This window comes from Geotrypetes seraphini, chromosome 4 (assembly GCF_902459505.1).
Source record: "Geotrypetes seraphini chromosome 4, aGeoSer1.1, whole genome shotgun sequence".
NCBI lineage: Eukaryota > Metazoa > Chordata > Amphibia > Gymnophiona > Dermophiidae > Geotrypetes > Geotrypetes seraphini.
Genome location: NC_047087.1, coordinates 155,471,329 through 155,486,821, shown reverse-complemented (window position 1 = coordinate 155,486,821; position 15,493 = coordinate 155,471,329). Strand labels below are relative to the sequence as shown.

Below are 15,493 nucleotides of genomic sequence, written 5' to 3'. Positions count from 1 at the left end.
TTTTCTCTCTTGATGCCCCCTTTCTTTTTTTCTATTTCCCTTCTGTCTCCCTGCCTGCCCCCTTTCTTTCTTTCTTTCTTTCTCCCTACCCTCCACAAAGCCACTGCTGCCACCATCGGGGGAAACAGGCCCCAAAGCCACCACCGCGGCTGCCCCGATCTCTCTCTGCTTCCCCCGATGTCAATTCTGCCGTCGGAGAGGAAGTTCCGCCCAGCCAGGCAGCGATTGGCTGGCCCGAACTTCCTCTCCGACTGCAGCCTTAGGAGGGGTGCACTGAAGACGTGGCAGCGGCTCCTCTCACGAATCCCCACCTGCGTCGGAAGTCCGATGCAGTCGGGGATCTTGAGAGGAGCCGCCGCTGCATCTTTCAACTTTAAAATACACTAAGGCCGCCGCCGCTTCCTCTCACCTCCGCCCGCCCTCGAGTGAGCGACAGGAGACAACGTATGAGCGACGCCACTGAAAATAGCGATCGCTCATGCGCTCAGCTTAGAGGGAACACTGGCTCTTCCGTCTCTGCTCCTTCTAGGATCTTCCCAATTTTGTCCACAATGTCCTTTGTTCTCACTCCTGGGAGGCAGGTCACCATTCGATCCTCTCTCCCACCCTATGTGGCTATCTACTTGCCTAATGATTGATTCTTCCACTAGGATCGCAGACGTTCCCTTCTTCAGTTTTCGCTCCGGTCGCAGGTCTATGTCCTCGGAGTGCTTCGCTGCTACTTCATTTTCTATGTCCTCGGTGTGCTTTGCTGCTGCTTCTTCTTGGCATCGACTAGACCATTCCTTCCCTTCCTGCAGGATTCCTCTGTGGGTTTCTTCCTTGGCGTCGTCTTCCACTTGTTCTCCCTTCCATGTTGGTGTGTCTTCATCTTTCCTCTGATGTTCGTGTTCTTCCACCTTTCTCCTGTAGGCCTCCTCAATGAATTCCTCGAGTTCTCTGACTTCTTCCTCAATGTGTTGCCCTCTCATGAAGTCCTCCACTGTCTTGAGTGGGTCTTCTGTGATGTAAAGTCCTTCCAGTTCATGTATCCTGTCCTTCAGTTGCCTGACTTCCCTCTTCAAGCTATTCAGCTCCTGACACCAACCGCATACATATGACTGCCTCCCCGAGGGGAGGTATTGTATGACAGACTGTGCAGAACACTGGAAAACTCATCTTCTGGTTTCCCTCTGCTTCCATTTCTGTCCGCCTTTTTGGAGTGCTCTCTTTTATTTCACTGGTTCCTTTTTGCTTGTGTGAGTGTGTTCTCTTCTGTGCCTGCTGCTTGCTATTTCCCTATTCCCTAATTATATGTTTTTCCCTGTAATTACTTCTAATATGCTGCGTTTGTCTAGTGTTGACTAGTGTTGTGGTGTTTTGTGTTGGTTGGTGTTCCTAAACTTAGGATGGCAGTTTGAGTGGGCAGTAGGGGCGGACGGCTTGGAATCACTATGGGTTAAGCTGACAGGAGGAAATGGAGCAGACATAAAATTGGGACTGTACTATCGTCCACCAGGACAACCGGAAGCAAACGACCAGGACCTGGAGGCTGAATTGAGGCAGGTATGCAAAAGCGGAAGTGTGGTGGTGATGGGTGATTTCAACTACCCTGGAATAGACTGGAGCATTGGACACTCAAATTGCACGAGAGAAACAAAATTCCTGGAGGCGGTGAGGGACTGTTTCATGGAACAGCTGGTCACGGAACCAACCCGAGGAGATGCCACTCTTGACCTAATCCTCAACGGGCTAGGGGGACCTGCAAAGGAGGTGGTAGTACTAGCGCCACTAGGAAACAGCGATCACAACATGATCCAGTGCAAGCTAGAAATAGGAACATCAAAGGTGAAAAAAACCACAACGACAGCACTCAATTTTAGAAAAGGGAATTACGAGGCCGTGAGGAAAAAGGTGGGAAAAAAGCTCAGCAACAGTTCAGGGAAGATGGAGACCGTTGAGGAAGCCTGGGCCCTACTCAAGGACACGGTGCACGAAGCACAAAACCTGTCCCCAGGTTTAGGAAAGGGTGCAAAAAGAATCGAACCAAAAACCCGGCGTGGATAACAGATGCAGTGAAAAAGGCGATAAGTGACAAGAAAACATCATTCAGAAAATGGAAAAAGGACCAAACAAAGGACAACCAGAAGGAGCACAAAAGGCACCAAAAAGACTGTGGTTAGGAAAGCAAAAAGAGAATATGAGGAGAGACTGGCGGGGGAAGCAAGAAACTTCAAACCATTCTTCAGGTATGTGAAGGGGAAACAACCAGCCAGGGAGCAAGTGGGACCATTAGACGATGGAGACAGGAAGGGAGTGATAAAGGAGGAAAAAGAGATAGCTAACAGGTTAAACAAGTTCTTCTCGTCAGTCTTCACGAGAGAGGACACATCCAATATCCCAGAACCCGAGGACATCACAAATGAAGACCATGACGAAAAACTGGTCCAACTAGAGGTAAGCAAAAAGGATGTCCTCAGACAGATAGACAGACTGAAGAGCGACAAATCACCAGGCCCGGACGGCATCCACCCAAGGGTTCTAAAAGAACTGAGAAACGAAATAGCGGAAACACTTCACCAAATATGTAACCTATCCTTAAAAACTGGGGAGATCCCAGAGGACTGGAAAATAGCAAATGTCACGCCCATCTTTAAGAAGGGATCAAGGGGTGACCTGGGAAACTACAGGCCAGTGAGCTTGACCTCGGTTCCGGGAAAGATGATGGAAGCACTGGTTAAGGACACAATCTGCGAACACATAGAAAACAATGGACAACTGAAGGCGAGCATGGCTTCTGCCAGGGAAGGTCATGCCTCACGAACTTGCTGTACTTCTTTGAAGGAATAAACAGCCAGATGGATAAAAGGGAATCCATAGACATCATTTACCTTGACTTCCAAAAAGCCTTCGACAAGGTACCTCACGAACGACTGCTTAAGAAGCTGTGGTGCCAAGGGGTGCAGGGGGATGTCCCAATGGATCAAACACTGGCTGGCAGGCAGGAAACAGAGGGTTGGAGTAAAGGGTCATTACTCAGACTGGCAATGGGTCACGAGCGGAGTTCCGCAGGGGTCGGTGCTGGGACCGCTCCTGTTCAATATATTTATCAACGACCTGGAGACGGGGACGAAATGTGAGGTTATCAAATTTGCTGATGACACCAAACTCTGCAGCAGGGTTAGAAACACGGAAGACTGTGAAGACCTGCAAAGGGACCTAACGAGACTGGAAGAGTGGGCAAAAAAGTGGCAAATGAGTTTTAACATAGAGAAATGCAAGGTCATGCATGTAGGGAAAAAGAACCCGATGTTCAGATACAAAATGGGGGGATCATTGCTAGGGGTGAGCAACCTTGAAAGAGATCTGGGGGTGATGGTGGACTCAACATTGAAAGCATCGGCACAGTGTGCAACAGCCTCAAAGAAAGCAAACAGAATGCTGGGTATCATTAAAAAGGGTATCACAACCAGGACGAAGGAAGTCATCATTCCGCTGTATCGTGCAATGGTGCGTCCACATCTGGAGTACTGTGTCCAGTACTGGTCGCCGTACCTCAAGAAGGACATGGCAGTACTTGAGGGGGTCCAGAGAAGAGCGACTAAACTGATAAAAGGTATGGAAAACTTTTCATACGCTGACAGGTTGAAAATGCTGGGGCTGTTCTCCCTGGAAAAGCGGAGACTTAGAGGAGACATGATAGAAACCTTCAAAATCCTGAGAGGCATAGAGAAGGTAGACAGGGACAGATTCTTCAGACTGTGGGGAACCACAAGTACAAGGGGTCACTCGGAGAAACTGAGAGAGGACAGGTTTAGAACAAATGCTAGGAAGTTCTTTTTTACCCAAAGGGTGGTTGACACATGGAACGCGCTTCCGGAGGTTGTGATAGGCCAGAGCACATTAAAGGATAAGGGGATTGAGGGGTACAGATAGAAGTAGAGGTAGGTTAGAGAAATGGTCAGGAACCACTTCACAGGTCATAGACCTGATGGGCCGCCGCGGGAGCGGACTGCTGGGCACGATGGACCTCTGGTCTGACCCAGTGGAGGCAACTTCTTATGTTCTTATGAGTGTGTCCTGCTGTTGTTACTTATGTATGTGCCCTCTGTGTCTGCTTTGTTCTTGCTTTTATGTACTTGTCTGTCTATTTAGCTGTGATATTTGCTGGCTTCCTTACCTTATTGCCCTTTCTTGGTGTCCTTGAGTGTGGTGACTCTGTCCTTCTTGAGGCCCTTTGCAAAGGCACTCTCACTAAGGCGAATACTTTTGCCGCGCGCCTTCACCGTGCGCCAAATGACCGCGTGCCGTTGGCTCCTCCCCTTTTAAGGGGGAGCTTCAGGTCTGCTTCGGGTGATGTCAGGGGGTGGGCAGAGCTACCTCTCGCTGCAGCCCCCCACTCTCTGCCTCCTCTCCGCTCCCTTGTGCTTCCTTTGGTGAATTTCTTCTCTCTTCCTCCTCTGCCCGACTTCTCCTGCCTGCCCCGAACTCAGAGATATCTCCCTCTACCTCCATAAGAGATTCCTCACTCTCTGAAGCTAGATGCAGGCTATCCTCATGGAGCTTTTCTCTTCCAATTAGTCTCTGCTTGGAAAGTAAAGTTTTGTTAGTATGGAAGTGTTGTGGGACAGGGAGTTTCTTAGTAGAAGGCAATAAGACAGAGCTCCTAGCCTTCAGTTCCCTGTTCTGTGAGAAACGTCCTTCCCTCCAGGTTCCTGATTGCTTATAGATGTTCTAAGCTGGCCTTGATTTAGTCTGCTGTGTAACTTTCACTCCTGCTCTAGCCACGTTCTGCCTGTCAGCTCCACCCCTTTCCTTAACCCATACTGTGTCAGATTGCCTGACCAGAGGTTTTACTAGAGAATTAACAGATGATTTATAAAAGGGATTATAGTGACTTGGAACAGGTGTTCTGTTCTTCTTTGCCATCCCTGCTTGTTTGATCTTAGCACTGGGAACAGAGTTAATGGGCAGCTTCCTTGGCTTAGGAATAGGCACATTTGCTTTAGTGGCAGGGTTTAAAGCAGGTTTTGTATCCGTGACAGGGGCTTCCCTGTCACAGTACATATATCTACCGAAGGCGTGATTCCAGTTGTACTCATTGTACACGGCAGGTTGGTTCTGTGTTGTTGCCATGTTCTTGCCTATGTTTTCTATTGCATGTTTATTAATTGTTTCTTTATATTGCAGAGCAGAATAGAATGAAGTTGTATAGTGGGGAGTTTCCCTATGCCCCCTTGGTGTCTGTTTTGTTCCATTCCTATTTGGTTGATTTTGGATGGTTCTGCAGGGGTTCTGTGTTCCTCAGCCAAGTGGGAGGAGCAGAAGAGAAAAGTGTGTTGGATTTCTGCAACATCTCGTTCCTGGGTTGGGATGAAACAGGAGTTGTAATGGCTCCTTCATGTTTAACAGAAAGAAGATTACCAAGAACCTAATCTTCCATTGGAATTACAATACAGCAGTTTGAAGTACAATACAGTTGAGTTAGATACACGTAGTTAGTGTGATTATGTCATGTAGAGTTTGAGGAGGGAGCTCTTGTGGTTTATGGAAAGGTAAAATGCTGTGTAGGTTGCTGTGGAAAAGCATACTTGTTAAGTATTGACGGAGTATATGTTCTCCAAAAAGAAAGTGTTCCATTTTCTTTCAAAATCTGGGGTAGTTAGGTTCTGTTTTAATAATTTTTGGAAGATTGATGCTGAGGTAGGTGAGTAGTGAGTTAAATATGCACTTGTATTTTACTACTTTGTTTTCTATTGAACATAAGAATAGCCTTACTGGGTCAGGCCAATAGTCAGTCAAGCCCAGTAGCCTGTTTTCATGGTGGCCAATCCAGGTCCCTAGTACCTGGTCAAAACCCAAAGTGTAGCAACATTCCATGTTACCGATCCAGGGTAAGCGTGACTTCCCCCATGTCTTTCTCAGTAACAGACAATGGACTTTTCCTCCAGGAAATTGTCCAAACCTTTCTAAAAACTAGCTATGTTCTACACTCTTACCACAACCTCTGGCAACACATTCCAGAGCTTAACTATTCTCTGAGTGAAAAAATATTTCCTCCCATTGGTTTTAAAATTATTTCCCTGTAACTTCATAGAGTGTCCCCTAGTCTTTGTAATTTTTGACAGAGTGAAAAATCGATCCACTTGTACCCGTTCTACTCCACTCAGGATTTTGTAGAATTCAATCATGTCTCCCCTCTGCCGTCTCTTTTCCAAGCTGAAGAGCCCTAACCTTGTTAGTTTTTGCTCATATGAGAGGAGTTCCATCCCCTTTATCGTATTGATCGCTCTTCTTTGAACCTTTTGTAGTGCCGCTATATCTTTCTTGAGATAAGGAGACCAGAATTGAATGCAGTATTCCAGATGAGGTTGCACCATGGAGTGATACAGGGGCATTATAACATTCTTAGTCTTGTTAATCATCCCTTTTTTAAATTCCTAGCATCCTGTTTGCTTTTTTGGCTGCCACCATCATCACACATTGGGCGGAAGGTTTCATCATATTGTCTACGATGACACCCAGATCCTTTTCTTGGGCGCTAACCCCCAAGGTGGACCCTAGCATCCGATAACTGTGATTCAGGTTATTCTTCCCATTGTTGTAGTGGTCACCTTGCTGAAATGTGAAGATACTCTTCAAGAGTTGAATTTTATTCTCCCCTACCCCCTACAGAGATGTACAGCAATTCAGCAGCCCAACCGCTGAATTTTGTATTTGTAGAGCTACTTAGGTAGACTGGGGAGCTATTTTTATTATTTAGTTAATAAAATTGTAGACCATACTTTCCAACAGTTCTTGGTAGTATACAATAAAATATACAAAAACAACATAAAAAGAAGCAAAGTAAAAGCATAAGTCTAAATTATTTGAAACTTATAGCAACAAAATATGATCATTGAAAATTCAGCAGAATGAAATTCAATACATCAGGGAAGATTCAACTGCAGCAAAGGCTTACATAACCCTGTTGTGAGAAAATTCCATAATATTACACCTTTAATATAAATATATGAATTACATGACATTTGTTTTATATTTACATGACCAGGCCATTACTGAAAGGCACTTATGATGCTGACTATTTAAATACTTTAAAAAAACAATTCAGTGCTGGCTAATGAATAAATGTTGGCTAAACAAGTTGATGTCCAGCTAAAAGGAAGTTTTTTCATACAGGAAAATGAGGTGTTGGGGCATTCAAGTGCAACCAAAATTTACAGAGGGGGAATATTCAGCTGCTGTCTGAATAAGTTTATTCGTTTTAGGAGGACTGCATGAATAGCAGCTCTAATCAGAGAGGGTATGAAATATTAGTTGTAAGGTAAATGACTAAATCATCTAGCTGTGTCTTTGAATATTGACCCTGATATTTTGGCCATTTTTTACCTACCTCATTCTTCACTTTAGATGGGCTATCATTTGGAAAGTAGTAAAGAAATTATTTTAAATAAAATTAATATTAAGCTCCAGTATAGTTTCTTTTTGTCTTTTTGAGACTCATGAGACTAACATTCAGTAGAGTCAGGAATAGAACACACACAAAAAAATCCATTATGGATTGGATGATTTTGTGGTTGTCAGCATTAGAGAATGACACGGGGCCAAATTTTTCCTCGTCCCCGTGGGAACTCATTTTCCTGGTCCAGCAAGTTCTTTTCCTGTCCCATTCCCATTCCTGCAAGCTCTGTCCTCATCTGCACAAGCCTCAAAAACGTTAAAATCATATGTATTTGAGGCTTGTGTGGTTAAAGCAGAGCTTACAGGAATGGGACAGCAACAGCGACAAAACTTGCAGGGATGGGACAAGGAAATTAAGTTCCTGCAGGGATGTAGACAAATTTGTCCCTGTGTAATACTCTAGTCAGCATCTGGGACATTGGGATCCCCCTTGTTTTTTTGTATATGATGGGGTTCATATTCCAGTGCAATATGAGATAAAAAGCTTAGGGGTGTTGTTAGACGCCTCACTGTGATTTCGGAGGCCTTATTGCTGCTGTAGTTAGGAATGTATTTTTAAAGATTTGTTTAGTGCTGAAACTTTGAGGTTTACTTTCTCCTACCAATTTTCATCAGGCTATGCAATGTTTTGTACTGCCACATCTTGATTATTGCGATGCTTTTGTGTGGGCTTCCTAAGAAGTCATTGAGAGCCTTACAGGTGGCCCAGAATGGGGCAACGTGAGTGATTTGAGGCATTCTACATAGTGAACATGTGTCCCCTTTGTTAATTGATTTGCATTGACTTCCAATTGCTTGGAGGATTCAGTTCAAGATTGTGGTTTTAGTGTATAAGGCATTACATCAAACCTTGCCTGAGGTGGTAGCTAATCTAATTGTGCCTTATAAGCCTTCTCACTCTTTGTGTTCTCAGTCCATGCAGTTGTTGGAAATACCCTCATTGCAGCAATTAAGTAAGGTGTCTATTCACTCTCTGTTTTTTGTGTGGCAGTCCCTCAGTTGTGGAACGCTGTTACGGAAACAGTTCATCAGATTCCAACATTTTTATCTTTTTGCAAGGCATGTTATTTTCAGGAGGGTTTGTTTTGTTTTTTTTAAAGAGTGTGGAGTGATATTGTTGTAAGGATTGTAGTTTTTAGTGAGTATGTTTCTTTGTAGCCTGCAGAGATTTTTGGTTGTGTGGTATATAAATGTTTTAAATAAATAAAAAATATAGGAAATGTTTAAAATAAGTAAATTATAAAACACCAGATACATAATTCTGAGAAGACTTAATATTTATTTCTTATGCTTGCAGAAAAGGAGAAAAAAGAAAATATTTAAAGTTTCTAATGAAGTCATCAATGATCAAGACAAGGAAAAAGTTAAAAAGCAGCCATTAATTCCTGTTCCACTGCAAGGTAACATACTCATGGATTCTTATAGAGCTCTCAGATATACGATTTCCATTGAGAGATAATTGTTTCATTCAAGTATGAATATATCTATGACCTGTCTTCCACTGCAAACACATAATTCTAGGCTTTTAGCCAATTAATCATCCAACAAAACATACTTGCACACAAATTAATCTATCCTAGGATGAAGATCCACCAGAAACATACTGTGATCAGGCCGAGCGGTCAACACCCATTACTCCAACATTTCCAGGCACTTATGGTCTTCTATCTCCTACTGCCATGCTTCTAAAACTCAACCAGGCTTCTCCAACACTTCCTGGTCGCCACCGGTTCCTCTCTGGCCCTCATTGGCCCTCCGGGTTTTCGGGCAGCTTATGATACTATTACTGGTCGCTTTGCTGATTGCCACCTGCTCTATCAGTCCCTCCACCAGTCACTCGCCAGTCAGCTTTGGTTAGTGCTCTCTGGGTCTTGTGACAAACCTGTAGCCAGCTTTGTCCCTGTAAGGGATAAAAGCAGAACACAGTCCCTGGTCAGAAGGGCTGACCAGGTTAAAAGTAAAGTTTTGGAAATGGCTGACTACCCCTCAGACAGTGAGGTGGAGCAGGAGAGACATGAGCATAGGAATATCCAGCAGGGAGCGCCATCTCAGTATAGATACTCCAGAAAGCCTGATAGGACTCTTGTTGAGAAATGGAGTCCTAATCCTGCAAGGTATGCACATTACCAGCCTAGGAGGAAGCTGTATGATTTCCCTAGGGATTTCCTGCCCAACCCTCCGGCTCCTAAGAGAGAGGGGTGGGGCTTTAACTCACATAAGAACAGAGCATGGAATCACAGCGGGGAGAGCAGGGACCAAGCAGGAGCTGAGGAGCCTCGGGCAAGGCATGACCTACAGCAGTACAAGTAGGAAGAGAAGGAGAGAAGTCTCTCTCCTCAACCCCACTTTAGTGAGGACATAGAGATGTCTGAGGACTGCCCAAGCTCAACCCCAGCTGCTGCTGAGAAGGCAGAAGCCATGGAGATCTCTGAGTCGTTTGTGGAAGCTGATAATTCCCCTGCTGAAATGGAGGTTAGTTCCTAAAGGGAGTGAAGCAAGGCTGTGCTTGTGCTGGCTCCCGTAATCCAAGCCCCAGCTGGCAGTGATTAGAGATAGCAGGAGAGCCTCTCTGTTTCACTTTGGGGGCTGCCCAGAGGTCAGTTTTCAAGAGCACGGTATCTTGAATAAGTGTAAATTGCCTGTGTGAAAGCTTCAGTAAAACTCTGCAGCTTATCTATTATCCTGCTGTGCTCCGTGAGCTGAGAAACGCAGCTGTTACTAATGAGCTTAGAAGTCAGCTCTGAACTCTTTAATGTTATTCAGCTAGGTTAGCTGAAAGTTGGAACATTAAGGCACAGTTGCTACTTTGGGTTCCTGCTTTGTTAGGCAGTTTGTTTTCATGATTTTGGAGATTTATTTTTGTGGCATTTTTGTGTTTCTGGAACCCTGGTGAAAAGGACTGTGTTCAAGGCAAAGCAAGTCCAGGGAATTGCCATTACATGCCATATTCCAACTGTAAGCCATTCTGACAACTCTGACATCTGTATGGTATTTCAACTGCATGCTGAAGTGCTACATTCTATGTGGGTGGACCCTCTTGGTTAGTAAAGCTAATGAACAAGTTTTGAACAGACTTAAAATTGTGTCACCTCCTTTTTGGGCAAAGAGGATCTCAGTGGGGCCTGGCAGACTAGGCAGGAGCCTAGGTCTGTTCTAACCTGAAAAGCCTTCCTCCTACCTGAGGAGGCCAGGCCGACAGGCCAAGATTCAACACAACTATACCCCCTGCCGGTCAGAGCAGGGTATAGGTGTGTCACAGTCTACAGGCTGTTTCCTTCTGGGTCTTCTGACAACTCCTGATACCAGTCTCTCCACTGGTCGCAATTGGCCCCATTGGTCCCTCCGCCGGTCAATCACCAGTCCCCATCAGCTTAGATCCTTGAACTCTTCTAGCAGCTTTCTTCTGTCTGTCTACCAGGTCACTCTGGGGCCACTGCTTGTCACTTGAATTCCCAGCCTTTTGATCCCCACTGGTCCTGGACACTCTCACTTTCCACTGGTTGTCAAGCTTGAGTACTCTCTGGTCACTCCAAGCTCTACTGGGCCCTCAGCTGCTCTCTGAAGACTCTCCCAGTCACTCACTCTCTCTGAGGATCTCTTTGTCACTCAGACTCGTTCTACCAGGTCATTTGCCTGTCACCAAGCTTGAGCTCTCTCTGGTCACGCCAAGCTCTACCGAACAGGCCGGTCTAGTTCAGTTTACCAAGGATTAGGTTGAAGCCAGCATTCTTCTCAAGGGTCTCCTAGCTCCTAGCTCTTCTCAACTCTTTGCTTTCTTAATTTCTCCTATAGAATTTAGGTCCACCCCAGTGCAGTCTGTTAGATCTATCAAGCTTCTGGGAATCACCCTTGACAAGATACTAACTTTCCATGATCATATCAGCTCTGTTGTATGGAAATGCTTTTACCGTCTCTGCATGATACGCTCTCTTGCTAAGTAACTAGACCATGCTTCCCTTAACATCCTCATCTCCTCTTTAGTTATCTCTTGTTTGGACTATGTAATTCCCTTATATAGGGTGTTGCCAAAGAAAGAAACTTGGTGTCTTCAAATAGTCCAAAAGACTGCCGTCAAAATCATTTTCAATGCAAAAAAATTTGATCACTTCACACCTCTTCTGGTCAAAGCACACTGGCTTCCTATCGAGCACCATATCACTTATAAAATTATGCTATTAGCATTCAAAACCAAAAAAGCAGGGCAGTCCAAATTCATCAATAGACTTCTAATACCCCACTCCACTCAGCGTACTCTTAGATCATCTAACCAAAATTTGCTTGCAATCCCATCATTAAGACATATTAACACCATGAGAAATAATATTTTTTCTGTCACTGTCCCCTCACTCTGGAACTCAGCACTGACTTATTTATGAGAGATTACATAGTTCTTGTACAATATCCTCTGGAATCTACACCCTAGGGTCATTTATCTTTTCCAGCCTGGAAACTGTAGGGAACTTGAAACCAATTTCTAGCCCCTCCCTCTGTGGACATCTCCTGTCACTCAAGCCTGGATATCCAGTTTCATTTCCTACAAGCCTAAGCTTATCTTTTCTGCTCGTGTTTTATTTTCTAAAACTTTGAGAGTAGGTCCCACGATATAGCAGTGTGTAGGCTAGTTAAGTCTAGCAGCCTGATGGACATCATTTCTGAGTCCCGCTGAGAGTTGACCTGTGTTCAGGACAACAGAGAACGCAGAATGCTCCATTCTGAGTGACATCCGGACATCCGGACTTGGCTAGGTTCCTTTCAGAGGTCTGGAGAGTCCCTGGAGGGTTCCCTAAAATGTGCTAGGGCCATGGTGCGTTTGTTTCCCATCGAACCGGAATTCACCAAACGTTTGGCTCTGCTGAAAGTAAATTTGGCTGTGGCGCAGGTTGCTAAGAGCACGTCCTAACCCTTGGATGAGGGGTTGTCCTGAAGGATGTTCCAGGCAGGTGAGTGGAATTCATTCTCAAGCACCTTTTTGTTTCCACGGCGACAGGAGTGAGAGCTACAGCGGCCACCTCCCTTGTTACCCATGCATATTACACCAGACTGCGCCAAGATCTCAAGGAGGTTGTCCTTCGGGACCTAGACATCCTGGTTTCCAGGGTTAATTTTCAAATAGATGCCCTATATGACATGATGAAGGTTTTTGCTAAGCTTGGAACTTATTCTGTGTCAGCATGGCAAATGCTGTCGATTCGCCAGTGGTCTGGTGCTTCTTCCTCCAAGACTACACTGAACAGGTTGCCTTTCAAAGGTTTGTTCATATTTGGCCAGGGTCTGGTTGATGTTATGGCCAGTGTTCCAGACCACAAGCCCAAGGTGCTTCCCAGTTTGAAGCCTCGCCCAGCAAGGGGTTGGGGATGACCAAATTTTCGTCCTTACCGGCACCCTCATCTGTATGCCGGGCTCCAGGCATCTGTGCAACACTTCAAAGCTCTTTCCAGAGCCTGTTTCGGGGGACTGTCCTGTCAACAGTCCTCCAACAATTGCCCTCTTGCCCCTGCTAAGAAGCAGTTCTGATGCCAGGCTCTTTCGCCTCTCCCTTTACCTACCAGAGTGGTAAAGGGTGACTTCAGATCAGAGGGTCCTCGAAGTGCTCAGAGTCTCAAGCTGGGCCAGGTTATCCTGGTGGCCCTGGACTGGCCCAGTAGATCGTGGTACGCAGACCTGGTGCGATTGAGCATAGAGAGGGTTCTGCGTCATCCTTGTCATCCGAGGCATCTCATGTAGGGTCCCATAGCACTTCAAGATCTGGACCGCTTTGGTCTTACGACTTGGCACTTGAGTGCTCAGCTTTGATGGCTAGGGGCTATTTATCTGTGGTCATTGCTACGCTCCTCCATGAGTAAGCAGAAATCCACTGTATCAGCCTCTGCAAAAGCCTAGAGGTACTTTCAGGCTCCTGTAGCATAGGTCCTGGATTTCTTACAAGCAGGCCTTTGAAAGGGCCTTGTGATCTCATCGCTCCGTGTTCCGATTGTGGGCCTCACTTGCTTGGGTCCTGCTTCTCTCAGGGGTTCTCTTGCGTCTCACTCGGACGTGACCTGCTTCTTGCGGGGGACGGGAGAGGCTGCAGCCTGCTTTACACCTGCCTTGTCCAATTTGGCATTTGAATCTGCTGTTCCACTGGCTGGCTCGTCCTCCTTACGAGCTCCTGGATCAGATCTCTCTAAAGGATCTTTCCATAAAGACTGTTTTCCTAGTGGCGATCACGTCGGACCATAGTTCACAACAGAAGCAATACCACTCTCAAACCTCAAGCGTCTTCTAAATTGACCCAATCTTTTTGACAAGCTACTAGAGAGCATAGCTTCAATTCCTTTACATCAGCCAGTCAGAGGTCATCTCCAATTTTATTTTCATTGTTGGGAGTTCATCATCTCAGACCTCTGGGTTCTATAGATCATTCAAGAGGGTTACTCTCTTTATTTTATCTCCATTCCTCCAGATCATCCTCTAAGAGAGTCTGTTTTGAACCCTCATCAGTCCTCCCTTCTTCAGGAAATTGAATCCCTTCTCCTCCTCAATGCCATCAAGAAGGTTCCTGCAGATCAGCAGAACCAGGGGTTTTACTCCCGCTGTTTTCTAGTCCCGAAGAAGACAGGTCTCTGACCTATTTTAGATCTCAGAAACTTCAGCAAGTTTCTTGTCAAGGAAAAATCTTCTCTTGCCACGCTATATCCCCTCTTGGCTCAAAACGATTGGCTAAGCTTTCTAGATCTCAAGGAAGCCTATACTCATATCCCCATTCATACAGCTTACAGAAAGTACCTCAGATTTCAAGTGGCACACCAATCACTATCAATTCAAAGTTCTACCTTTCAGCCTGGCATCCTCTCCCAGAGTCTTCACCAAGTGTCTTGTGGTTGTGGCAGCGGTCTTAAACCCAGTGCCTTCAAGTCAAGGTATACTCTTAGTGACAAATCAGACCATACTATTTCTTCAGAACTTGAGGTTCGAGATCAACTTCCCCATATCACAACATCAACCATCTCAGAAGCTCCAGTTCATCGGAGCTCGGCTCGACACCACTCAACTCAGGGCGTTTCTTCTTCAACAACGTCAGGATACTCTAATCCAACTTTGTCATCAGATCGCTCAGCTTCAGTCAATTTCAGCCAGGCCCATGGTAGTTCTTCTGGGTCACTTGGCTTCCACAGTCCAAGTAACTCCCCTTGTGAGGTTTTATCTCCGGATGCTTCAATGGTTTTTGGAGCTCAGCCCACTCTCTCAACACATTTTTGTCACTTCATCTCTTTGACAGTCACTTCAGTGGTGGATGAGCTCTTCCAATCTTTCCAGAGGTCTTTTGTTTCACATGTTTCCTTACCAAAAAAGATCTGACCACGGATTTGTTAACCAATGCTTGGGAAGCTCATCTGAATGGCCTTCACACTAAAGGTCACTGGTCCCCCAGAGAACATTTTCACATAAATCTTCTGGAACTCAGAGCAATTTACTGTGCTCTCAGAGCTTTTCAGCATTTAGTAATCAATCTTGTCCTTCTAGTCCATACAAACAATCAAGTCGCCATGTACTATATAAACAAGCAAGGAGGGACGGGTTCTCTCCTCTGTCAAGAGGCTCAGAAGATATGGCTTTGGGCAATTGCACGCAACATCTTTCTCAAAGCAATCTATATTCAGGGGGAACAGAATTTTTAGCAGACAAACTCAGCAGAATTATTTGGCCTCATGAATGGACGCTCAATTCAGCAGCTCTCCATCCCCATTTTCTCTCAGTGGGGGACTCCTCAAGTGGATTTGTTTGTGTCTTCCCCACAACAAGTTGCTCCAGACTGTACTCTCCTCATCGTCTGGAGGTGGATGCTTTTCTTCTGGATTGAACGCACAGGTTTCTCTATGCATTTCCACCCTTCCCTGTTATTCTCAAGACACTTAGCAAAGCCAAGCAGGAGTCAGCCACTATGATACTTATAGCTCCTTGATGGCCCAGACAGCCTTGGTTCTCCCTTCTACTTCAACTGAGCATTAAGGATTCAATACATCTGCCAAATTTTCCATCTCTTCTCACGCAGAGTCACAGTTCTCTTCTTCAA

The 15,493-nt window shown here is 45.4% G+C and overlaps 1 protein-coding gene across 7 annotated transcripts in view; it reads left to right on the top strand.

Moving 5' to 3' along the window:
- The window catches only part of LOC117359220 (probable palmitoyltransferase ZDHHC1), a 570,963-nt gene that overhangs the window by 485,356 nt on the left and 70,114 nt on the right, over window positions 1-15,493 (top strand). For all 7 annotated transcript variants that reach the window (XM_033941591.1, XM_033941593.1, XM_033941589.1 and 4 more), the window contains one exon: window positions 8,738-8,840. In XM_033941591.1, coding sequence (XP_033797482.1) covers window positions 8,738-8,840 — 103 coding nt within the window. The remainder of the gene's footprint in view (window positions 1-8,737; window positions 8,841-15,493) is intronic.